At 40.6% G+C, this 24,975-nt stretch overlaps 2 protein-coding genes across 16 annotated transcripts; one reads left to right on the top strand and one right to left on the bottom strand.

The window, feature by feature from the left end:
* The first annotated feature begins 4 nt into the window (after positions 1 to 4).
* Positions 5 to 17,832, top strand: Wdr59 (WD repeat domain 59). Of its 6 annotated transcripts, none has more exons than XM_022788085.2 (8): positions 5 to 455; positions 8,452 to 8,592; positions 10,299 to 11,819; positions 12,116 to 12,365; positions 12,894 to 13,063; positions 13,621 to 13,894; positions 14,038 to 14,284; positions 14,620 to 17,832. In XM_022788085.2, the coding sequence occupies exons 2-8, from the start codon at positions 8,452 to 8,454 to the stop codon at positions 14,984 to 14,986; spliced, it is 2,970 nt and encodes a 989-aa protein (XP_022643820.1). In that variant the 5' UTR covers positions 5 to 455; the 3' UTR covers positions 14,987 to 17,832. The 6 variants fall into 6 exon arrangements, with proteins under 6 accessions (XP_022643820.1, XP_022643822.1, XP_086840424.1 ...); XM_022788087.2 differs by having other exon boundaries at positions 5 to 501; XM_086984298.1 differs by lacking the exon at positions 5 to 455 and adding an exon at positions 4,838 to 5,891.
* On the bottom strand, positions 17,359 to 23,881 carry LOC111243066 (dehydrogenase/reductase SDR family member 7-like). 10 transcript variants are annotated; one of them, XM_022788098.2, is made up of 8 exons: positions 23,754 to 23,879; positions 23,132 to 23,226; positions 22,570 to 22,652; positions 22,279 to 22,420; positions 20,664 to 20,897; positions 19,887 to 20,028; positions 19,138 to 19,363; positions 17,359 to 18,321 (listed from the first exon to the last, which is right to left on the bottom strand). In XM_022788098.2, the coding sequence occupies exons 4-8, from the start codon at positions 22,400 to 22,402 to the stop codon at positions 18,088 to 18,090; spliced, it is 960 nt and encodes a 319-aa protein (XP_022643833.1). In that variant the 5' UTR covers positions 22,403 to 22,420; positions 22,570 to 22,652; positions 23,132 to 23,226; positions 23,754 to 23,879; the 3' UTR covers positions 17,359 to 18,087. The 10 variants fall into 10 exon arrangements, with proteins under 10 accessions (XP_022643833.1, XP_022643837.1, XP_022643838.1 ...); XM_022788102.2 differs by having other exon boundaries at positions 22,575 to 22,652; XM_022788103.2 differs by having other exon boundaries at positions 22,594 to 22,652.
* Between the last annotated feature and the right edge of the window lie 1,094 nt (positions 23,882 to 24,975).

Genomic DNA, 24,975 nt, shown 5'->3' with positions numbered 1-24,975 from the left:
ATCGGAACATAGACAGTATGATTTAACGACTGTATAGGTTTATACAACATGAAATTTGTATTCGTGAAAAATTTGGCTTGTGAAGTAAAGACAACAAGAAACGGCCTTGGTTTTGGACCCAGGTTCTGCAACTAATCACAAATAAGATCAACGAGACGTTATGAAGTCAAATATCCAAGCCTAATGCATTGTTTCAAGTGGAGTTCCACAGCTGATATGGCAATAGCCGTAGCAGATGCGCCCAATGTATATGCGTGATAAACCTATGAAGATATACCTGTTGGGTGGTTTGGTGACAGTGTTACCTTAATGGTGGCAAGCAAAGGTTCATTTTATGAATCTCTGTGTAAATATGCCTCGGTTATGACTCTAGCCTAGGACAAGATTGTTGATTGGTGCCACTAATAAAGGAAGCGGAGTAATTGCAAACAGTACTACCCGGACATTCAATCAAGGTGACAGACGTGTATCGAATCGTGGTTTGCAGTGGCTTTCTGAGAGGTTGGCTTTGTCTGTGGGTTTATTTGTGGGTATATATATACAAATGTTTGTGGATGTAATTGTAAAGAAGCTTTAACCGACAAGTCAATGCGCTACTTGCAAGAGACGTAGTTTTCGAAGCGACATACAGCTCTCGAAATAGTGATTAATATTGTTAGTGTTGTTATTGACGTTTTTCGTTTTTCATGAGTATACGCATTGCGTATGGCTGCGCCCGTGAGCTTTCCTAGGCACACAGACGTATCGATATTGTGGCGAGAGTGGCGTATTCGCTCACGTTTGGTGGCATTTTCGGTGAAGCTAGTCTATCAACTCTTCTCTACGAAAAACTCTACTAAAAGTATTTGATTAGTTTTATATAATATATCAACTCATTTTTCTATTTAGACGAATCCCGAGTCAACTACACATTCATAATCCGATTGCTTTTAGGTTTTGGTAACGTGCCTCCTTTACAATGCACTAATTTTACCGAAACCCGAAACAGGTTGTTCTTAAAGGCCGCGGTTAGGCATGGTCAAACTAAGTTATATTCGAAATAATACCGCAGCATAAAGCTACTTGTATCACAAAAAGGGCCTTTGTCGCGTGACTAATAGTTCAACACATATTTGTTTCATGAAAATTAGCATAAATAAACACATGGTGTATGTATTTATATTAACAAAAATGCGAACATCGTCCCGCGGTTGCTGCTAACCTGGCGAAAGCATTGAAATATACCGCATTTACGCAGCTGCGTCAGGTTTATTTGTTCACATTAGCATCATAATGAGTTTGCCTTCGTGGCTCACCTGTGTCCTCTTTTTGTTCGAAATCGCAGCAGATTTTCTAAGTTGTGTCATTCAAGGCTCAGTTTTTTTGTGTATAGAGAACATTCGTTTACAACATAAACACTTCGATTATACAGAATGCATCGTATATTAACGAATACAAGATCATTGGAAGTGGCTAGTTGAGCTAGGGTTAAGGGTCAGTACAAAAATAAACCCATCATTAAAAACGAAACCATACTTCGGTATTTTACTTTAAAAATATAGACGTATTTTTTCTTAATTATTCATATAGTGTCAATTTAGCATTATGCGCGTTTTCCTAGTAGGGTAACGGCGTATAGTTTATTGTTTAAACAGAAGCTTATTAACGAACGGTATGACGTTTCCCGGCTGAACATACGGCCGCTCGTCGACCAAATTTGCATAATATTGGCAATTTGTACTAACCAGTATTAGCATAGCAGCTAATGAGTGGCAACTGTATGAATGAAGTTCCTATACAAATTTAATAGCCTCGGGATTGGTTCAGCATTAGCGGTTGGTTATCCTCAAATATGCTGATAGTGATTTTATGATACACACACACACAAAGGTATAGAACTATACGTGTGCAACAATGCTTCTTACACTGAGCAAATGCAAATCGTGCAAGTCGAAGGAATAGACAGTGAAAAAAGCTGGTTTTACGTCCAACAATACTGCCATTAAGCATTGCTCTAGATGACCCCGCAATTTTCTCGTAGACCACCTCACCCTCAGGTCAGATTAAGGCTCGTAAGCTAATTCATTACCACTGTAGTAACATGCGAACGAATCAGCTCGATTTTTTCATAGCTTTCCTTTAATGTTTTCTGCTCGACGGCGATAGCTGTTTTGTAAATTCGTTGTTCTACTGAATAGATACTGCAGTATGCTGAGTATCCCGGATTGCGAAATCAACATAGATATGACGTTTGCTTTTACCCTGTAGATTTCCTTAAATCGATTCTTTTTACACTCTGGCTCCATCATCGGCTAGATCATCATCATTAGTTTAAATTTACTGTTTACGTACAGGGGCATTACGTACAAAATCTAGTTTATAAACGAACTCCTTGAGAAGACGACTCGCCGCAAACAGATTTTCTGAGAGCAGAACAGTTTGTGTCCAAGAGGCGAATTCGAATCTCGATTACTTGTTGGCGAATCTCTTAAGGTTCTTATAATTAGGATACGTAGGTCGCAAATAGTGTCCAGGAATGATCGGTGGTTCCAAATATTACTATATAATAAGGAGCTGCTTTATTTATAAATCGTGTTGCATATTTACATATATGCATACATATATGAGAAAATAAGTTATTCCTCATTTACTTTCGAACCTTTATCAAAGAACGAAAATAATTCCAGGCATTTCCCTTGCCTACGATAGTCAAATCTTCCACCCACACGACACCAAGGGGCATTGGAATTTAATAGGGCATTCTGCATAGTTGTTAGCTAGTGATTAACCGTAAAATTTTTACCTACTTGGGGGGTTAGGGACAAAAACCTAGAGCAAGAATCTTGATCAAGCGCACATAGTAGGTTGAGAGGAGCAGAGAAGCTTGCTTCTGGTATTAGAGACTCTGCACATGTATATAGTTTGTTAATGTGTTTCTAGGCTGACCTATAATTTTTGCCAAACTGAGTGTCTGTACTTAAAGTGGATAGTGTACGTACATTCATATAAATATCTAAACATATTACAGTATATACATATATGCTCTTAAACAAGCCGTCCCGCAATTTTTTTTTATAAGTGAGTATCCGATCTGGTTCGGAAGCCAGTTCCTAAATGCCTTCGAGTATTTAGGTGCTATGCGTAGTCCCTAGACTCAGGACAACTACTTACTTCTCGAGGCTGTTCCAGGCTACCGGGCGCTACGATCCACTTTAACCACTTAGCCATAACTAGTATATGTGTTTATATAAAATCACACACATTACGGAACTGAAATGATTCTTGAGAATTGCTTATAGACGTGCTATGTGTGGGTACGTTAACAGAATCGTGACTTTCTTGCAATAAAAACGGAAATTCCAGCTTGTCCATAAACTTCCCGTTAGGGTTAGACGAATACTGCCTACGAACATACATTTTTAATATAAGTCAATGTTTAACTGGGTGAATCACAATCTTCTAAATACCTTGAATATCTTATTTAATTGATTTCATTGTGCTAACTGGCACTATATTGAGAACGCGCTTTAGTTTCAAATGTTCATCTAATTAATTGCCACTCTTCACTCTGTACCCCCGAATTCTTTTTAAAGTCAGGCGCGCAAGGCGCGTAAGCATCTGTGTCCTGCCTTGACGCATTTTTGTTTCTAGTCAGCATTGTAATAAACTGTAGAAATAATCCAAATAAACAATTACACATCGCTTCGAATCAACCAATGCAGTAATTAAATGTGCAATCTGTTTGGCAAGTCGAAGTGCCTGAACCAATCTCAGTCATAGAATTTGTTTTCAGAAAAGAGCGATGACAACTGATCAGCAATTTTCAAAAGTCACGCTTGAAACATCCGAGCAGACACCAACCGACAGTGGAAGACCTGAACAGGACTTTCATGTATGCTTACGTCCTACGTTACTGCCGCTAGCCATTGTCCTAGACAGTTTCTACTAGCACAAAACAAATTGTGGGTGCGCCCAGTTTCGAACTTAAACCGCCTTCATCTGGCGTTTTCAAGTTCAGTAGGTATACACGTTACCACTGCGTCATCATCATAGGGTCTACTATTCCCACTACGGTCGGCTTATTCATAGCCGAAAATCCGATTCACTGCTTTTGGGTTCTAAGGTCGTTAAAAGAAGTATCTGTGGCGCATAAATCAAACACTATTGGCCCATCCGTGGCTGTCGCCCGCCATTTCGCGCTTCCGTTATATGCACAGCAGTTTTTCTATCTGAATTCGAACTCCAACAGCAGCGCCATTAACGGCATCATCTGCTTTTTTACCAACAATGCAACGATCGGCAACTGCATGACCAGCAACACCAATAAAAATGATAGCAACGGCCGAATAACGACGAATAACTCTACTCAATAGCGCTGGCGTTTCTGCTGCTCTCTATTTCCGCAGTGACGGTCGTGGTTCCGCAACATTGACGGCATTGGCCACTGACCTACTTCCGTTTTCTTTCTTGTTCCTCGTTCTTTACTGATGACCATATATACATGTATATACATGATCGACCATATATATAGCATATGGGGTGAGCGCGTAGCACTTCCTCAGGAGAAATTTTTTCCGTGCGCAATGGCAAGTAATGAGCGGCCAGTGACGCATGTGACGCTGGCGTCGCTATAATCGTCAGCATAGCTACCCAAAGAACCGTCAATGATTCAACCAACGTCCATTCTGCCTTAGGCGCTTACACAGGCATGGGTGCGTCGAGGGACTTTCACTACAGGCGTTAGGCGACCCGCGCCGGACCACCAATGACGAATTACGAGGCGCCATGAGCGGCAGCGACTGACTAAGTGACGCAGCAACTAAATGACGGAATGCGCTCGTTGCGGTAGGTAAACAATGGAAGTTGCCGCTGTCCATCCCGATCCCTTTGCCTAACGCTTTTGTGACTACGACAGCTCCTCCTGCTACAAAAACTGTCGTCGTTATACGGCGCTGCGCAACGCCAAAGACAGATGCAGAGCGTCCATCAACGTGTCGCGTCGGAAAAGCTGGACCTCTGGCGGCGATTTCATTGTTGCTGCTGCCGGCTTCAACCGAGAGTGACCATATTGAGCCATGGGCACCATGCAAAGACGCTGCTGATAGTGCGGCAAGCAATATCTGCGCCTAAACCTTTGCTACATTACATAGCCAAAAAGTTAACCTATGCCATGGAGTCGCGGAGTTAGTCAAGACGGTTGCTTCGCTAATTGCAGCAGCGATGACAGCTATCGCAGTAGTTGTGCTAGAAGCGTTTCTTGTCAAAGTGCAGGACGACTAGGTAGGGAAAAGTGCGCGAACGAACGGGCAAATAAATATTCTCTTTGGTGCTGCCTTGGCTCGAACGACTATCGAAAGCGGTGGAGTAAAAGATGGGGCAAGCAGCTCAAGGAGAACCGATTCAAGAAACGCTTCGTCCATGGTTGGAAGCCTGCAACGGCTATGGTGATGGGGGTGGTCATCGGCATAACAGTAGCGCTTCCGGTACTGCGGTTCGTGAATTGTGAATTCTGTGTCGTGGTCAAGTCGCGTGCGGATAAATGGACCTGCAGCAGCGCAAACTAATTGCCTCTTTGGCCTGTTAACAGAGTTTGCGCTCGGACTGAAGAATGGAGTATGACTAGAACGAAGTTACTAATTAAAGATACAGCAGAAAAACTAGGAGGAACAATAAACGGAAGTTCGCGATGACGACAATTGCAACTACACCATGAATGATAAGAACTTAATTGCGTGACTTAAATCCGCATATATAATATCGATGTGGTGTGAATTGTGGCACGTGTGCTGACACAACGAGATATATAGAAGAAAGGGTCTTGTCAGGATAACCCGATCAAAATGATGTGTTACAGTGAAGACTTGATCGTCGAATGGAATGTGGCGCTGTGACGCTCATAGCTGTATCTGGTGGTGAGGATCTGGCAGTAGTCCGATGATGTGTAGATCCTGATTGCGCTAAATTAAGACAGATGTTCGAAAAATACTGCTGTTATAAGCATAAAAACGAGAATACAGTCGATTTTCTTAGTTAGCATTAAGTCCATTAACTTCGACGCTTAGAAGAAGTAGCGGATGCACCGAGAGGAAACGAACGAGAGAGAACGCTCACGTATATCGCGCGTGTACTGTGTTCAAGATGCGATTGAAACTGGAATCTGAGCGTTCGATTTTCGCTCACAGCTTAGTCTGCTCTAAGAGCGGTTATGTTTCAAACTATCTGTAAAGTCTTCAGTAACCAAGTAGATAATACAGATGGCAATTATTGCAAAACGAACCCAAGGAAAATCAACATGCAGGTACAGTAGAACTGCAGATGAAAAAAACTCAAGCAGAAAGCTACTTTGTTGACTATATTAGCAAAAAGGAAGCGCGATCTGCGAATCAGTAGGAGTCGACCGTTACTGCAGTCACTATGTGGGCCAGACTCGTTGAAGATGGCCATTACAACCTTATTCACCATCCCATCTCCAAGAATACACATGTTGCTTGCCTACCGGGATTGTTAAAGTTCATGTATAATATATAGGCAGAAGTGATAAAATTTTCTGTATTTCTAAGTAGCGACAGGGCAATTACTCTGCATCTTTGTTTTCATTGGACCTAATCAAACTTTTTCATATTACATTCAATCTTTTGTCTCTGGATGAATTTATCTATCAGTTAGTATTTGCGGGTTGTTTACTGAACTTTTTCATCGACTATATATTGGAGCTTTTTATTGCTCTATATATTCCTGATCTCCTGTTTGTGTTCGTTTTTTAAGCATTTAATTTTCACTGATGATGGTATCACGTTTATCCATGTACAGTCAGTTCTCGCACCTGCACCACTTCCACTCACTGGAAAAACTGACTATATATATGTATATGCTTGAAAGCAGCAGCGAATAAGTATGACTTCTGCCGCTGCTACAATAGCGAGGAAGCGGCCAGTGACAACGGCGAGCGCAGAAAGACATTCGAAACAAGGAGCACTGCTCTGTTGCATATACGCGTATAAATTCAGACTGACACGTGAACAGTATTGCGTACAGACAGAGTAAAGCAAAGACTTGCGCGTCAATCATTGACCATCGCAGCGGCAGCGAAAGAACGATAGGACGCCAACAATGGGAGTAGGCAATTCGTGCCATTGAGCACAACAGCATATATTGAAGCATTGGATCGCTTCTAGGCTAAGCTTGGTGTCCAAAAAAAGCAATAATAGCAGTAACCGGAGCGCTACGAACAAAAACAACAAGGGTGTAAGCGGTCGTCGCAGTCAGCCGCGACCAGCCGTTCGCGCGCGTAAGGTAATAGCAATAACAGCTGTCACTGATTACAGTTTTCACTTGACGCGCAGCCGCAGGGTCCGTCGACGCCTCTGGACCTGGTTTCAGTCAGTTCTTTTAGAGGAAATCACAACGAGGACAATGCTTGCGAGAGCAATGTCAAAACAGAAATTACGTTGCCTTATGATTACAATAGTTACATATACTGCTTCTGCTGTTTCAACTGATAAATGCTGGGCCCATGATAAGCGAAAAGGATGAGAGGATTGAAACCGAGGATGAGGAGTCAGTCGGTCAAATGGTAGTGCGCAGTGAGGCGACCTTTAGCCAGCCGCTGTAGTAGTCTTGATTTCTCTATGTTGATATTTCTTGCGCTAAAAAAGAGGGACTTGTTGATCTTGCCTCGTTTGGTGACTCCTTAGAAAACACTTCGACTATGTGTACGCTGCCGATTCGCAGAAAGATTATAGAATATCGAATATAATAGTAATACGGTCTCGTCCTCTCGCTTGATATTCATTCGACTGCTGTCGGTCAAAAAGCCTTAGACCGACCATTCTTAAAATTTTCTTGGGTTAGTAAAACTGGATGGGTTCAGTGGAAATTTTCTATTGTTGTTAGTATTAATATACACACTGTATACTCTGTGTTTTCGTCCTTTGATACAAAGGGTGGTACGTTCAACCTTTCATCGGGACGGTAGGGAATTAGGCGTAATGATCAATTATTTTGCCTATAATATTATGGCGTACCTATATTTGTCTTTAGTCGCGTTGTATTGGTATGAGTGAACTCAGCTAAATGGAAACCGAATTTTTAATAATTCTATGAACGACATCTTGTTGGGAGTTAACTAAAGACTGTTACGGGGATCTTTGTTATCGACGATCGAATTTTTTATAGTGTCGTATTTTTTTTCTTTAGAATATAGCTAGTCTCTATATGAAGGCCAATTAAGTTTAAGGCCATATTTTGTTCGACTTATTCTAATAAGTAAACGCAATAACGCATTTTAATAAATACATGACGTATAGCTAATAGCAACATTTTTACGCAACCGTCTGCAAAACGTTGCATGAAAGGAAAATATCTTGTTTGCAATCCTAGCGCTTCAAATCTCTATACCTGTCGTTTTGCGGATGTAGCCTCTAACCCGTCATCTCCATGTGGTTTGTATGTGATTTCTTGTTATTTCTGCAGATGTTACGCAAATTGCTCTATTATGGCGAACGCCCAGCGTCGATGCAGCGAAACGCCTCAAGTCCGCTGTTCTCGACCACGAGCTCCCGAAAGGGCTCAACCATTGAGGACAAATGGTCCCGGACGCCAGCCTTGCTTCAGGTGAATATCTAGCTGACGCTTGCATTATATGCGTCTTACCTATACATAACGGAAGCAACCGTTAACGATAACGCCTTTGCTTATTTCGAGTGCCCCGGAAACAATAGCACCTGAATGGGTGGCCTTTCAGATGTCGTTTTTAATAACCGAAATAGGACAGACAAGCTTAGCACATATAACAAACCCAAACGGCAAAGAACAATTATTCGTTTAATTAGTGCACACCAGCAAATGACGGCTTGTGCTTTAACTACAGCACCGTGGCGCAAAAAATTGACTTATATCGTATTCGAATTCATTGTACATGGTGTTTATTGATTAGATATAAACATCACTACAGGTTAACGTTTAAAGAGCTAGATCTATAATTAGATGACAAACAAGGTCTGATTCACGTACACGTGTAAACGCAAATTGTACATAACTGATGTTTGAATGCAATACCTGTAATAGTTGTTTTCTCAAATATATATACGCATCTCGAAACGAACCAGCTGCGCATACTTTGTATCACTGTTTTTTCGAACAGAAAGAAAAAACAGTAACTAATTAATCTGTATAATGGCTCAAAACCGCTTTAGGATTCTGAGGAATTACGTTGGCCGACGTAAGGTACTAAATTATTGTGCTGCAATTACGAATTATATGGTTACTTCGCTTAAACTGTCTCTACGAACAATATGCGTCTCATATCCCAACGCAATGTACAGACGCTCGAACCGTGGAAGATTAAGAAATCGAACGCTGGATTTATGTGGACGAGGCTGACGCAGAATCTGGAAAATGGAAAGATAAATTGCAGGTTGTGTCCTAAAGTATTTCTCGTTCAAGTGATGCATCAAAGGCCTTCGGTAGACATCACATGATTATTCGCTGAATGGGTACTTAGATGCTGTTCCACCGATGCTAGTAGTCAATCTTGAATGGACATATGTATAAAGCCGATGATTTATATCGTGCGCAATAATTTGTTACGTATATAAGTATATATACGTAACAAGTAGGTCGCAGGCAGGCGTTCTATTCGGATAACCCATTTAATTTTTTATATGGAAGCAACGATGTTCCAAACCTGCACAACTAATAATGTGCGTTGCTTACTTACGGGTGGTGTGAAACATAATCACACTGGTCTAAGAGTACCTAAAAAATATTGCTAATATAAATTTGCCGGTACATAGCAGCTTAACAGAAAAGGATATCCTAGTCTGGCCATCTGAGTTTTGCAATTTTTCGAGATTAGGTATTTAATAGATAGTCTACTTTGGGTAATTAGCTTTTAATTCTTGTTGTGAGAGAAGGAACATTTTACTTTTGATGGTGCTCTAGTAAACACTTCTTTGGTCGTCTGCTTTGGCAGATGGCCTAGTGTGTTACCTTCCGTCTTTCATAATCGATCGTAGTCTTTTTTTCTAAATATAAACGAAAATTAAGGTGGTTTTTATTTTCGTTTTCATTCGTACAGCGACTCCCGCCCTTGTTAAGTAGGGCTAATAGTTAACATCAGGTAGTCAGTTAAAACAGTATCGATGTTGCTTCACTAATCAGACGTTCAGAAATCAAAATATAACAATAAGAACTTCATTGTGTTCAGTCACAGGCTTGTTTAATCCTCTTATATATATATATATATATATATATATATATATAACAACTTGCCTTGAGTAAGAATTAATTTAGTCTTTCCCTTTTCCCATCGTCCACAGGTGTCCTACGCCCCGTTGGCGATGGCCATGGACCCCAACTCGTACACGGTTTTCTTAGCGGATCACTCGTTTATGAGTTTACTCGACCTTGATCAGGGCAGAACAATAACGAAGGGTCAGTACGCGCCTAACATGAATCGCATAAACCCCGCGTCTGTAAACGCTGAATGGAATCACACCGAGAAGGGTCTTGTGATTTTGGCATCTGGCAGTGCTCTTTATTTCGTGCGTAGCACGAACGATTCATTGACCGTTGAACACATTAAGCGAGCCGCACACAAACGGGCAATTACCGATGTCGACTGGTGTCGTGGGACACCCATGTTTGCGTCCGCTGGTCAGGAAGAATACACATATATTTGGGACTGTCGAACAATGCAACGGCCCGAGATCGCCTTCAACTCACTGGTGCCGTCGAGTCGGGCGAGATTTAACAAGTTGAACGCCAACGTCATCGCATCGACCCACGATAATGGTATTTACCTGTGGGATATACGACAGCCCCGAAATCCGATCATGCTTGTGGGAGGGCATTTATCGCGTGTGTACAGTATTGATTGGTCACCAGCTATGGAGCACTGGCTTGTGTCGTCCAGTCAGGACAGTACCGTTAAGTTATGGGACTGCAACAACTCTGCTGGTTCTGGGGCGATCATTGACAAGCATATTCTTGTTGAGAATCCCGCCTGGATGGTGCGCTTCAGTCCACTCGGTGATTCGTTGCTCATGTGCTATGAACGAAGCTCGAACCCTAGCGAAGATCTGCAGGGATTAGCGGTGTGGAGTGTGCGATCCGGAAAACATGTCCATACCTGGAATACGGGAAGTCCATTTATCAAGGTGGCCACGTCGAATCTAAGCAAGGTGAAAGAGTGTCGCCTAGTTGCACTGATGAAAAATGGTTTCTTGCAAACGTCCGTTCTCTACCCGATGATAAGCAATTCGTCGTCAGATCATCTCGATAACATTTCGTTGCACGACGATAACCGAGATAATCAGTCTCTCGAAGAGGAGTTCAACAATTTGCTGAATGACAAACCTCCGAACACCGAGTTAGTAAAATTGGATGCCATGAAAAGGATGTGTCTTATCCTCATCACGGTCTGCCTTTACGAGATAGAAATTACACTGACATTTCCGAAGGATTATCCGAAAAATGTACCACCGACCTTCTCGTTCTCAAAGGGTTCAGCTTTGCAGAGCTCAATCAAAGCCAAACTGCAGAAGGTGCTGCGAATTACATCGACTCAACACGTGAGCCGAAACCAGCCCTGTCTAGAGCCCTGTCTCAAGCAACTTATTAAAACGCTCGAGTCAATCAAAGCGTTGGAGACGACCAACAAGGGCGACGTCGAGACCGATGCCCCAAAGCTACCTCCGGTGCCCGTGAACATCTATGGTGGCGAGCAGGACTCATCAGTTCCTTTCCCACGAACATCAGGAGCCCGTTTTTGCGGGGCGCATTTTCTCGTCTGCTTCACTCGGCCTTCATACATTCAAAAGAACCAGAGAGAAAGCGAGGTTAGAGAGATATGTATTTTTTAACTTTCCTACTTGGAAAATTGCAAGCCCTAAATTAGTTATGCTTATCGGTCGTTCTTCGCTTACTAAGCCAGTAAGATACGATGGTTCGAGAGGTAGAGTTTCAACCATGTTAATTACGATACGTATTGATGCGTTCTTTAGTTTCTGATAATATCGTTATTTTTAATATGCTTTTATATTTTATGGCGTGCATCATCGCATTGTCCTCGGCAATCAAATATCACTCGATTTTCTTACACTTTGTGATATTAATAATTTCTGATTTGCTTTAGGTGACGCCGAGAAGCTTATCTGCTCTAGGCGCATACATTAAGGCGCACAGAAATCCGTTGAATCCGCGAACCGGTTCAAGTTCATTATATCCATCGTTTGTAGCTAAGAACGAAAGAGATGTGACGATTTCATCGTACTATTATCGCGAGCCTCGGAAGAAGGGTCGAAGAAGACTGCAAGGCCTGACCCCACCAGCCCTGGATAAAATTCATGTACCATCAGCAGCCGTACTTATCTACAGCATGCCTGGTTAGTGGAATAACCCCCGCCCACTTATTCATTTGTTTCAATAGTAGCATCAGATTTCGAGCCAGGCAAGTGATGCCTCATAAGGTTCCTTTGAAAGAAATCATTGTTATATGTTTTTACCCAATAACATATGGTATTATAATCTGGTTTTCAGATTGTACTGCACATAAAAAAAAGTGAAACGTTTGGATTTAGGTCAGGTTGGATCAGATTTGTGGCTAATTTTGACAATAACCACGGGTGTCCTTTGAGCTAGGTTCAGTGGATGAATACGCCTTTGAGACTCTATTATTGCTGTTTGTTGGTGCGTCTCTGATGCTTTAGCGGAACTGAGAGTTTTAGTTTCAATAGGGCAAATGAGAGCATGCGTTTTTTATACGAACTTCTGTTTTGCTTAACCGCTGAAAGTCTAGGTTATTTAGATGAAGGCTCTTCACATAAAAGCAAGGCTTTTGTTCCCTTGACGAAGCTGTCCTGCGGCATGGTTTAGGTCTGAGCATTTGTATTTCTTGTTGATGAAACTGACAGGCGTACTTCCAGTGTGTTACCAGCTGGCTTCGAAGTATAAGTTAAGCGTTGCCGACCCACTGGACGCTTGCAGGCACAATCTTGAGGTTGCCAAGGAGTGCCGTCGCAGTGATCTCGTTCAAGTATGGACTCTTGCCGCACAAATTGTTGAAAGTCAACTCCAACAACAGGTGATGGAAATTACTCCTAAAAGTGACCAGACTTGATAAATAATAATAAATGAAAAATAATTATAAAACAAAGTAGTTTGGTTTCATGATGCAGGTGCCTATCACTAGAATGCTATGGAAGAGATATGCGACTAATTAATGCAGCATAAACTAAGGTATATGCGTTGTAACGAGCCGATAAATGTGTCGGTAAACAGCCACGAATACAAACAGTTGGATAGATCTCGTGAGAGTGAATTAGAGATAAAATGGTTTATTGCGTGACAAACCAACAACCGCGACGGCCTACCGATGTGCGTCGTCACTGCTTTAGGATCAAAAATTGATAACACAGGTCTTGGTTGCCGTGTTCTAATCATATGCGCATATAGTAGCTATACTTAAAATTATAGTAGTAAATTATTAAATATATATATTAAATAATTTCGAGAAGACATACGTGAAACATCGCTGGCATTCTGCTACAAGCACGCGAAACATATTCGGTTCACTTATCGTATAATCAATTGTAATATTATGTACCTCACGTTTTTCTAATCTTCATTCTGTACACGCAGCGAGGTACATTGTGCGGTTCGGAGCTACCCTGGCCAATGCATGTCTTCGGCAGGCAATTGGCCGAACACCTTATCGATCGATATTTGAGGCTCTATGATATCCAGACGGTAGCAATGCTTTGCTGCGTTTTTGGTGAAGTTGTTCGCAGGCAAAAGAGCCGAAGGGGTTACACTGGCGAGGTAGCCGTAGCTGAAGGCACGAGCCATCCTGAGAGAAAAAATAGCGATAGAAGTAGCAACGTCCTCAAGAAGACCTGGCAGAAGATGATTAACGGTTTGTGTGTTATTGACTCGTGTTATTCTCAATATGAGCTAGTCAAATTTACTATCTTATTTACTTAAATTTATCTTAAATTTACTATTGCTAATAATTAATTCAGTTGTTTTGTATCCTGACTTGTGTGTGCGCTATTGCAGCTGGCGGGTCTCCATATAACAGTATTACAGGGAGCTCGCCTCAGGCTCATGCCGGTATTCCAGCTGCATTTCTCAGTAGTAGACTAGGAGGCAAAAAGGATTCAGCAAAGGATCTAGTTGCTCTTGAAGCGTCTGCGGTAATAGGCGACGAAGCTGTTGCCGTCGCTGGCCTTGAGCCTTTAATAACCGGCGTCTCGTACGGCCAAGAAGAGGATACTTTCCTTCTTAACCCACAACAAATGACTAGGTACAAGATATTTATTGGATGGGATCACAGAACAAACTTCCTTGAATGACGACAGTTGCTTATAAAGGCGATTGCTAGCTGTTTTTTTGCTTTTTATTAGGCGCAAAGCTGTTTTCTTGAATAAGTATGCCACTTATGCACTGGACTACAATAAGCTATATCTGAAGTTTGTAAAAAGCATTCAATGCTCGAGCGTCTTCGTCTTTTCAAGAGTGTTAACCACAGACGATATAAGTGGTACGCTGACACCTTCGGCGATATCGAAACACATTCGCCACCCAGATCTCATCGTCCTACTTTCAGTACTTACATTGTTTCGATTTGTTCTTTCGCAGGTACGATCAGCTAAAACAGCACTACGCTGAACTTCTATATAAATGGAACCTACTGGAACAGCGTTGCCTTGTCCTTAATCACATTACGACACAACGTGGTTTCCGAGAACCGTACGACGTTCAGTTCAAAAAACGATGTGCGACTTGTGGCGTGGACACAGAGGATGTTACATGCGTCAAATGCCGGCAACTGGTCTTCCGTTGCACAATCTGCGAGTTGGGCGTTCGTGGAAGTAGCTTCTTCTGTTTGGTCTGCTATCACGGCGGACATAGCGAGCATATGCGGGATTGGTTTCTGAAGAAGCGGTTCTGCCCAACGGGTTGTGGGTGTGATTGTCTTTCGTATATTGGTAACGAAGTTGTGTAGCAAAAAAAAAAAAAGATTTTGAAATAAATCCCAAACAACTCTACCTCTCTGAAAGGTAGTAGCAGGGATGTATAATTAAGGTGCTGATGATCCTCAAAAAAACAAAGGACACGTGAAGTATGCACTTGACATACGAAAAGAAGGCAAAAAAAAGTAACTCGACAAGGCAATAGAGACCAAAGCGAAACTAGGCACGAACACGCTGATGACGCCATTCACCGATATAAACGACTCGCAGGGTATAAATGAAACTATGTAAACATGTGAATGTATGAGAAAAGATTACACTGATACGTATAATTTAGGTGCGCACGCAAGAATTGCACATGTTTACTTGAGATGCGTATGCTCATTATTGCATTAGAGTACATAAGGTTGGCTTCTGCCGGACTTTAATGGTCTTTATGCTTAGAAATATATAGGTATTTTCAAAGGTGTTTTTTCAAGGCTGAAGTCAGTCCTTCGTTTTTTTTTGCACAATTTCGCCTATTGAGCATCATAAATCACTTTAACATGTAGGACACCCGCCCTAAGCCATGCCTAAGAATACCTAGTATTTTTTTCCAGAAACAAACACACACTTTTCATTCGGTTCTGTTACATAGGCGTACATTTCACACTGACTTAGTGTAGAAGACGTAAATAGGCTTTGACTAAATCCTCCTGTTTGTAAATGAAAGTCTTATGGGGAGCTGCAAACTGAAAGGTATTATTCAAGCGTATGCCTGTATGAAAACAACGAAATAAGTAACATGCGCATCCTGGGTTGTCTAAAATAAAACGATAAGAGTTGGGCAACAATGTCCCAAATGGCACAAACCTAAGGAAGTTGAAAATTGACAACTGGCGACAAGGAAAACTCCACATTCATTTTCGGACAGCACGCGTAAGGAATATAAGTCGTTTAATGTAAGTGTAGATAAATAGTATGTCGATAGTATGTGCGACGAATTTACATGATCAAATACGCCATAAAAATCCTGCAACTTCTGCGGCTGAAACTTACGTAAGGCGTAACGGCACCTACCAAATTTCCAAGCAGACTACGTTAGCTTAAAGATACGTAGCTGAAGCGAATTTATTGGTATTTAGTAGAGCATCAAATTGATAAATCGGACCATTTCCTTCACAGCAAACTGTGTACAACACATATGCGTTCAAATTCACTTCAGTACGGTGCCCTATATGGCACTAGCTAATGATTCCTATTACTTCATAAAAACACTGATACTCACGACAGGAAATACCCTATTGTTTATAAGAATAATCATACATCTGTAATCCATGACGTGCGTTTCTCTTTTCCCAAAGAATAGTTTTTCACCTCTGTCGAGTTGGTGTACTCATTGTACAGCAGATCATGCATGCCATGATGGAAGCTACCAGTTCATTATGATTCACTGATGATGACGACGACAGTGGATTTTTAGGCAACTTTTTTGTATTTATGAAATTCGTATTGGCACCCTAAATATATGCCTCCCCAAAATTCTGTAAACTTTCAAGCATCTTCGAATCATTTCGACGTAATTTACCGTAAGTGGCAGGTTAATTTTTTATATATAGCATTACTTTCTTTTGAAATTTTCGACAAACCGATAGTTATTGTGTACATTGTCAATGCGCGCGTGTAAAAATATTCTAGGAAATTTTAACGGAATATGGCCACTATACGGAAACTAGTTTTCCATCTAAATAATCAACTGCTGACTAATGAGCCAATCAGTACGCATGTTTTTGAGGCAAACATATCCTCTAATGTTTTGATCGGATGCATCTATTGCGAATGCTTGAAGGAATTTCTGTTCAAATGAAGCGCTGTATTGCCCTTTAAATGCATCGTACATGTTGAATGCCGCACAACCAATCTATGCAGGTGAAGTGCGCTGCTCAGCGCATCTCTACTTACCTCATGAAACGCCACCCTAGTCGATTGGTCAGTGCATAGAAAAAACCGATGAACAAATCAGTTTACTACATAATACGTGTAGCAAAGTAGATGTTCATAAAAATATATTTATACAAAGTTCGTGAATATAGATAAATGCATACAGACACAAGAAGGATGACCTAAGCAGTTTTAAGATCAGCAATCTCATCCTGTCAAAGATCCCAGGCTTAAATGAAAAATTGAAACGATGCACAGAATAACCACGCTGAGAACGACACACAAGGCAGTGAAGCACTGTAGATTTGCATCTGTATGAAAACTAGTAGTTGGGATAAAAATTCGAGCTGTGATATCTACATGCCTAATAATAATAATAATAGAACAATTGTGTTGTACCATTTTTTTTTTATCAACTAATAAGCGACACCTATGTCTGGTAGTAGGAACACAGAATTAGTGGTAATAAAAATGGAACGCGTCATTAGTAGGTTCATACCAATTTAAATATTCCAGACAAACTCCTGCAACATTTATTGTACCATTAATATATATTTATAGATAGATAAATAGAAGACTAACATCAAGGGTCATATAAAATAATCTTCACCAACAGACAATAATTGCTAATCCATTTGCTCAGAGCTCTTGTGTTAACGGCAGATTCAGCTCTCGCCAGTCATTCCGTCATTGACATTAAAAGGAAAAGGAAAATCAGCCAGTTACGCAATTATTCATTGCTTGTCCTAAAACGAAATCAATACAACAAGAGTTTAACCATAACTTCTTCCATAAATAGTAAATAAATACCTACAAGGTTACCTTTGAACACCCGACATCATGTGGTCTGGGATTTTTGCATCCCATCTCGAATTAAGTTACGGTCCGAGTATACCGAACATATAATTACATTATATGTTTAGAAAGTGGCATAAATAAATTCTTTCACAGCTTCTAACCATAGTCAGTTAATTTTAAACATAGATAAAAAGCTTTTAAAAACCTCGCTGATGAGTACATTATGCTCGGAATCTCCTCTAATTGATGCTAACACGCTATCTTAGGCGCATCTATGAGCAACACTGCCAATGCTCTAACTAGCTTTCCTCCACGTGGCTACGCATCAGGATAGTTGACTATTACGGTTAACAAAGCTGTTACGGCCCAAGTCAACACCGGACAATGGAGACCTCGTTAGACCTTCACTGACATGCTACCTGCCATCTCGCATCTCCATTATACTCGGCTTCATCAATAAGGGCACTAAATAGTGATGGAATACTGATGGCATATACTGAGCAAGATAGTACGAGATAAGAATTGGCTGATTAGAGATCCACAGCTCGTCGAGTCCACTTGCAAGACCGGACACCATGAGGCGTGCACAGCGCGCTGTCTCCATTAGACGTTGATCGGCCGTATCCGGCATGTTGTACTGTACGCCAATCTGTGTGAACCAATTGCGAATTCAGTTAGTTGTATCATAGTTAGCCACATTTTTTAAAGAAGTTCCATGTATTAAACGACGTTCGAAGCCGAAGCTCAATAGTTATTCGCCGAGGTAGTGTGCGTTTCTATCTGTAGTACCATGCAGTCCTCTGCGATACCGTGCAGTACGAACCGTGCTTTCTTCCGTTTCTAGCTATGAATTCTGCCTAATGTTATACCGTCGTGGTGCTATTTCGACCAAATGTAAATGCGTTTTGTTGAAAAGCGTTCAAAAGCAACTATTACTTTACGTTAGTTGTATTTCATTGTGCCATGCAGTGTTCAATTCATGACTTTCTTGGCAGCTTAAAATTGTTACTTAATCCAGAGAGAAACGAATTTTGATGGCATAGCAAAGCTCTAACTGAATAGAAGGCTTTTGCGAATAACATCTTCTTGAATTGATGTTCTGTTTATACACCTTCATCAACAGCTGTACTTTTGCTACAGAGAGGCTAATGAGATGTACATCGAGTTCACGTACAACGATATATGCACCCAAAAAATGGTCGAAAGAGGCTAATGTATTAAGTGTCCTATTAAAAAGAAATGCGCGACGTAAAACCCCTAAGTAGAAGACAACAATATAGGTAAACAAATTAAAGTCGACCTGCTGTAGACTAACATTAAAATATTACCATACAAAACAAAGTGTGACGAAATTCGCTTACGTCTGTACTAGTTGAAACTTTTACTATACAATTATTCCTAATTCGGTATATACAGTACAAGGAAGTATTAGGTCATACAATGATGGTAACCTTTCGAAACGTACCTTTTCGGTGTATGCTGTGACACGAATATTTGATCGAACAGGTCCTGGGCACGCGATCGTAATATTTATGGGTTGCTCGATAGCTTGCATCTCTGACCTCAATGCTTCAAAGTATCCGTGCAAAGCATGCTTGCTGGCAGTGTACGTCGCTGAAAACGGGGCTCCTATTTTGCCGGCAGTGGAGGAAGTCACTAAGATTTGGCCGTTGCACTTTTTCTTTTCTATCCTAGGGTAGGCAAGTAATGATAGGTAGTATACATGTCAATTTTCCGAACCCCGCAGAAACCATACTACCTTCGAAACATTATGAACACGCCAACGGATATTTTAATAAAAATTTCTAATTATAATCTATCTATACTACCAGCTTTATTTGCAAAACTAGCACGAAACAAAGTCTGCGGGTGATGCTCTAGTATTTTACTCAAAGCTGAACTAAGGACCTCAATATTTGGAGGTAGCTTACTAATTCCATCGAAGTCCGTGGATCGCCTGAAATCTGCCTACGCCAGATGGTAGTATGGACAACAATAACTAAATCGATTCACTTGTAAAACAGGCTATTGAATCCAGATTTTACCCCGCTCCGGCAACACCATACTATTAACTGTGTGTGCGTGTACAATCTATTATCGAATTAGAGAAGCATTTACACTTGTTTCTGAAGTTCAAGAAACGCACCACAAAATTATGTCTGTCTGGTATAAATCGTTTGAACAAAAAAAGCTGACTAATCTATGTGAACTAACCAAAATTTGACGACCTCGCGTGTTAATGAGATCATGCCAAAAACGTTGATGGAAAATAGCTCCTTGTCGATCTCCATCGAGATTTCGACGAACCTGGCACGCTGCGATCGACCGGCATTATTGACGAGAACATCGATCATCCCTGTGTTACGATTCTAATCAGTTAGCATCAGATGCGCAATCACTACGGAGTTGTGACCCACTCTAGTTGGCCAAAACTAATTGCACTGTAGAGTACGCGTATCCTTAAATCAAACTCTAATGTATGTCTCTTTTTCCTTCCTAGGACGTATTACATTCATGCTGCATGAGGAGATCGTGCATTTCGTTTGGTCTGCATTCAGGTAATAAGTATTCATAATAATCATGGTAATAATTATTACCATATGTTTTATAAAAGAATAACGTTAACCACAAATATATATAATAAGAGAAATTTAATATTAACGAGGTCAGTAATAAGGGCGGTGTCATAGTCTGCAGTATGTGTTTAATCGTTGACATTTCGAATACATAATAACTTGGAAAGAGGCTATTCTCACATTTTTTGGTAAAACTAACAGCGCTTTCATCTTAAATGACCGCCGAGCCTGACGGTTCAAAACGAATAAACGCATTATTTATTTAAATGGGCATATAATCGATTGGTACACTCTGCGTTATATGATCTATTATATGTACAGGAGCGGGAGGTGTCGTTACCTAAGAAAGAGAACCTTAGGCCCAAGCTAATAACTGTACGAACTAGTAGTGAGTAACGTTAGGCAACAAGCTTACCGAACTTGTCCAGCACTGTCTTGACCCATTTCGAGTGCAGTTCTATGTCCGCAATATTGCCTTGCACTATAAGAACTTCGCATTTCTCCGAAATTGTTTCGCAGCGATTTCTCACTCGTTCAAGTTCAGCTTGGCGCGTCCCCGAGAGGATAAGTTTGCAGTCAAGACGAGCGAAAATGTACGCCAGCTGTTCGCCTATACCTGAAGATGCACCTGTTATCCAAATGACTCGTCCTACGAGCATTCGGAAAGCGCAGGTCATGTAAGAAAAATAGTTTTTAGTCATATACATAAAAATAACTTTATTGCAGACATAACTTTTTGGTGAAGAAATTTTCCCAATCGAATACAATCATCGATCAACTCAAACTTCTCGGTTTTAAAATTATAGTTATCCATATATATATATACACACATGTGTTACTGAGTTGAGTGCTTTAACGGTAAAATTATTACTCTATAAAATTTCATACTTTTTCGGCAAAACAGATCTCAAGCGTTATAGACATTACTGCAGCGTTCCTAAAGACAGGACCTACAATGAAGGCACCTAGTGATAACCTTCGTTGTCATTGCAGTATAATAGAATAGAAATTTTCCAATAATGCTCGGCTTCAAGAAATAATATTGAGCAGAAATTAAAACGTCAAATTAAACGGAATGGGCAGTTTCTAGGCTCCAGCCATTACAGCGATATCAACCTCATTTCACAACTATAATTTGATTTTTTCAAGTTGATCATTTACTGTGAAGTTATCCCGGAAGTTATAATAACAAACAAAGACAACTCGATACAAGCGCGCCTCAGATGCCAAATGATAATGCTCGGAATACTTTTAGGGTGCTAGGAGCGGTTTTGTCAACTCATTGTTACTAAAGCGCTTAGGAAAAGATGTTCGGAAATCCACTGCTGTGGAATCAAGGCGAACGCAAGCATTTGCACGCGTCAGTAACGCACGTATAATCAATATCTAGGCAATGAATACTGAAGTGAGAAACAGAAAAAGGCGATAACTGGCAATTTGACTTTGCTTGTTATCGTTTCGAATTATATTCCTATGTGAAGAGGGTAGATAATATCTAAATGAATCAAAATTGAATTTTAGGCGCTAAAGCTCATTTTTATGTTTTATTATATGTTTTAATTAACTATGTTTCGCCACACGTAGCCATTATTATTGGAAGAAAACAAGGTATGTTATTTGTTTTAAGCCTGTATGATTCTTATTCTTGCCTAACACTTGAGACATCTAATTTAAAATTTCACCCAACGCAGGACAGTGATTGAGGTCACTAGAGTTAATAGGCCAGAATGTTTTATTTTGTTTCAAATATTTCAGGCTACACTAAATTGCAATCGTATTCGGAACATACCAATTAGCTGAATGTAATACGTTTATATCAAAATTAGGACCCTCCTCTTCAATTACCAGTTATATCTGCAAGCTATTTCTGCAACCCACTAGCCAGAATAGGTTTTTTTTTATATGTTTTCTCTGGCTCGTAAATGAATTCCAGTGTTACATCTTACAACAATAAATATGTCTTTATTGGGCTATGCCGACTTTTTTCTTGTTCTTCGTCAATTGCTTCTGGCCCAATGGACCATACGTACCTCGATATTTTTCCCATCGGCTGCGGAAAAAAACATGCGAAATTAACGTCGAAAAATCTGCGTCTCCTATCCAAGTCCAAAGGCCAAGCGTTACGGCGCAGGCCGCTCCAATACACAGTAGCATTTTAGATTAGTGGCGCTCCTGGAAAGTGGATATAACCCCATATAACATCATTACCAAAAAAGTCATTATCAAATCCTCAAAATATAGGACTAGTTCATTCACAGCACAGTATGTGAAGCTTCACTACAAACATCGTAATCGAGCAAAATTTTTTTAAATGCTTGTACCAAACCAATATTGTTGACGCTTGCTTTTGTGTCAGTGGACCGAGGCCTGTAGAACTATTGGCAATTAATTATGCACAGCAACGCTGAAAACAGAATATAGCGTGCTACAGTTTAGATTGAAAAGCAGTTATCATCGCTTTAATGAGCAGTCTAGTTACTCGTCAATACTGCGGTTATCGGTGCGTGCATTTCCAGTCGAACAAAATCTGTCATTATTTAAGTGAAGCCTTCTTGATAGGTAGAAACAGCTTGTAATAATAATTATATCGAGCCAATAATGAACCTATTTGAAATATATTATTCCTTTAGGCACTTGCGGACATATTTTGATTCTGGCGCTGCTAGTCAGAGCAGATTAGTCGAGGCCACTCCTGTCAGTTAATTTAGCTGCCACTAAGCCGTCATTCCTGCGGCTACTCTATGCTTTTGCTAAATCAATAAGTAACTTTCTTTATTCACACAAGTTTTGCTTTATCTGTCGTCGACAAAACAAATTTGTAATTGAAACCTCTGACCAGAAACTTAGGCGGTTTGAAAAAGCCTAAATTACTTGTTGATATACCTTGGCGCAATTCGTAGTCAACACAACGCGGCAGAAGGGCGTCAAACATAGTAGAAGCTTTTCAGCTATCACAACCGGGGTTTTTTGGTGATTGGCTAGTGTAGATCAGATATTCAGAAACGAAGCAAATCGGAGACAAATAACATATCATCATCATGGCAGAGAAATATACTTCTATATAGAGTCTGTATGCTGTAAAGACATAGCGACTTAGTGGACGCCATTGTCATACGCCAACATCCTGTTTGTGGAATTTTTCAGTTCCGGCAAAGGTTAATCCTAATGGATTACAAGACTATATACCTACTCTAAATATAAAGATAATAATGTACAAGTACTTCTTAGAAAAACAGCATCAAACAGCTCTTCTGGTTCTTTTCACCAAATACAAGTCATTCAGTGTAGGTACCCACTGTATTTGGGATAGCAGCAACGTTTCGTCAAACAAATTCACCAATAAGAGCACCGTTGTCCTGTCACGTGTCAGGTTTGTGAATATAATCAGTCAAATAAAATAAACAAATTAAACTAACACGTTTTGCTACAAGTTAATTTTGTGCTGCTGTTGTGGTTTTGCAGCTGGTAACATTAACTTCCTTTTGTTGGCGCAGAAAAGTCTTACCCGATTATGTTGTCGTCTCCTTGCCGCTGCAGTTGTAACTGGCTGGTAATAGCAGCCTGCTGACAATCTCTGCCGATCATAAAAACTAGATACGACTTCACTGGTTTATCTGGTGTGTTGGAGACGGGAAGGGTGAGAAGCCGGGCAACGGCGCCGCTATTAGTTTAGTTGTTTGAGTACTTGTTTGGATATAGTACAGCTATACACAGATCAGTTTGTTTTATTTAAAGAATTGACGATATAGCACAGCTATCATGTGGGGAATTTACAGGAGGGGGCTACAACACTAAGACCAGTTAAACGGGACTATCCCATTAATACCTCCACTAGAATCAGCTGTTATGGGTGTTTGTCTATGCTCTGCAGTTCCACCTTCTCTTTTAGACGATACCTTTACTTCTAGGCAGTTTACCTGTAACGTGGGGTTAGAATTTACGTGGTCACGGTCAAATACAATTGCTGAAACTGTACTCTAGTGCCTAATGAATAGCGATAACGAGAGATCTCTTGACCTCTCGCTCTGTAATGTAATGCATTAGGAGCGGGGGGAGGAGGAGAGGGGGGAGTAATTTAATAACTACGCGTTATCCAAGTAATACAGTAGAATTATATTTGTGCTATATACGAAATGCTTCGATCAGTATAAAAACTAGTATTTGGCATCATTTTGAGGATGCTTTCGGCGAACTATTACATGAAAAACGAAAGCTTCACTTATTACTATTATTATTATGTATAGGTGAAGTATCTGTAAGGTAAGCTTACGGCCTGCCAGGGTCGGCCCATTGGCTGACGTATTCCGTCTGAAGCACATTACCAACCAGTCCTGCAACTATGCCTGCGAACAAGCGCGGGTGGTACATAAGTTGAATGTGAGGGTGGTACATAATTTATAAAATCAGGAAACCAGGGTAAACTAACCTAGCTAAACTACAAGAAACTAGAGGATACACGTAGTGCACACAAAACAGGTCAACTCATATACTAAACTAAGATAAACTATAAGAAACTATATAACTGCGTGTGTGAAATGGTGTGTACTACACGAAACTTACAACTGTGATATAACTTCGTATAATAAACTGTAGAAACTAAAACGAGAAACAAGAAAGATTGGGTTGTCGTTCACCATGTCGCTATTCCGCTTGTTAGCTCGCTGCTGGCTGCAGTTGCTCCAACCACAGCGAAGGTCGTATATCACAGGCGTACGGCGGCGTCTTTC

The sequence above is a fragment of the Varroa destructor genome, unplaced genomic scaffold, assembly GCF_002443255.2.
Source record: "Varroa destructor unplaced genomic scaffold, Vdes_3.0 BEIS01000001.1, whole genome shotgun sequence".
Taxonomy (NCBI): Eukaryota; Metazoa; Arthropoda; class Arachnida; order Mesostigmata; family Varroidae; genus Varroa; species Varroa destructor.
The sequence above is the reverse complement of the archived record's forward strand: the minus strand, read 5'-3'. Positions and strand labels throughout refer to the sequence as shown.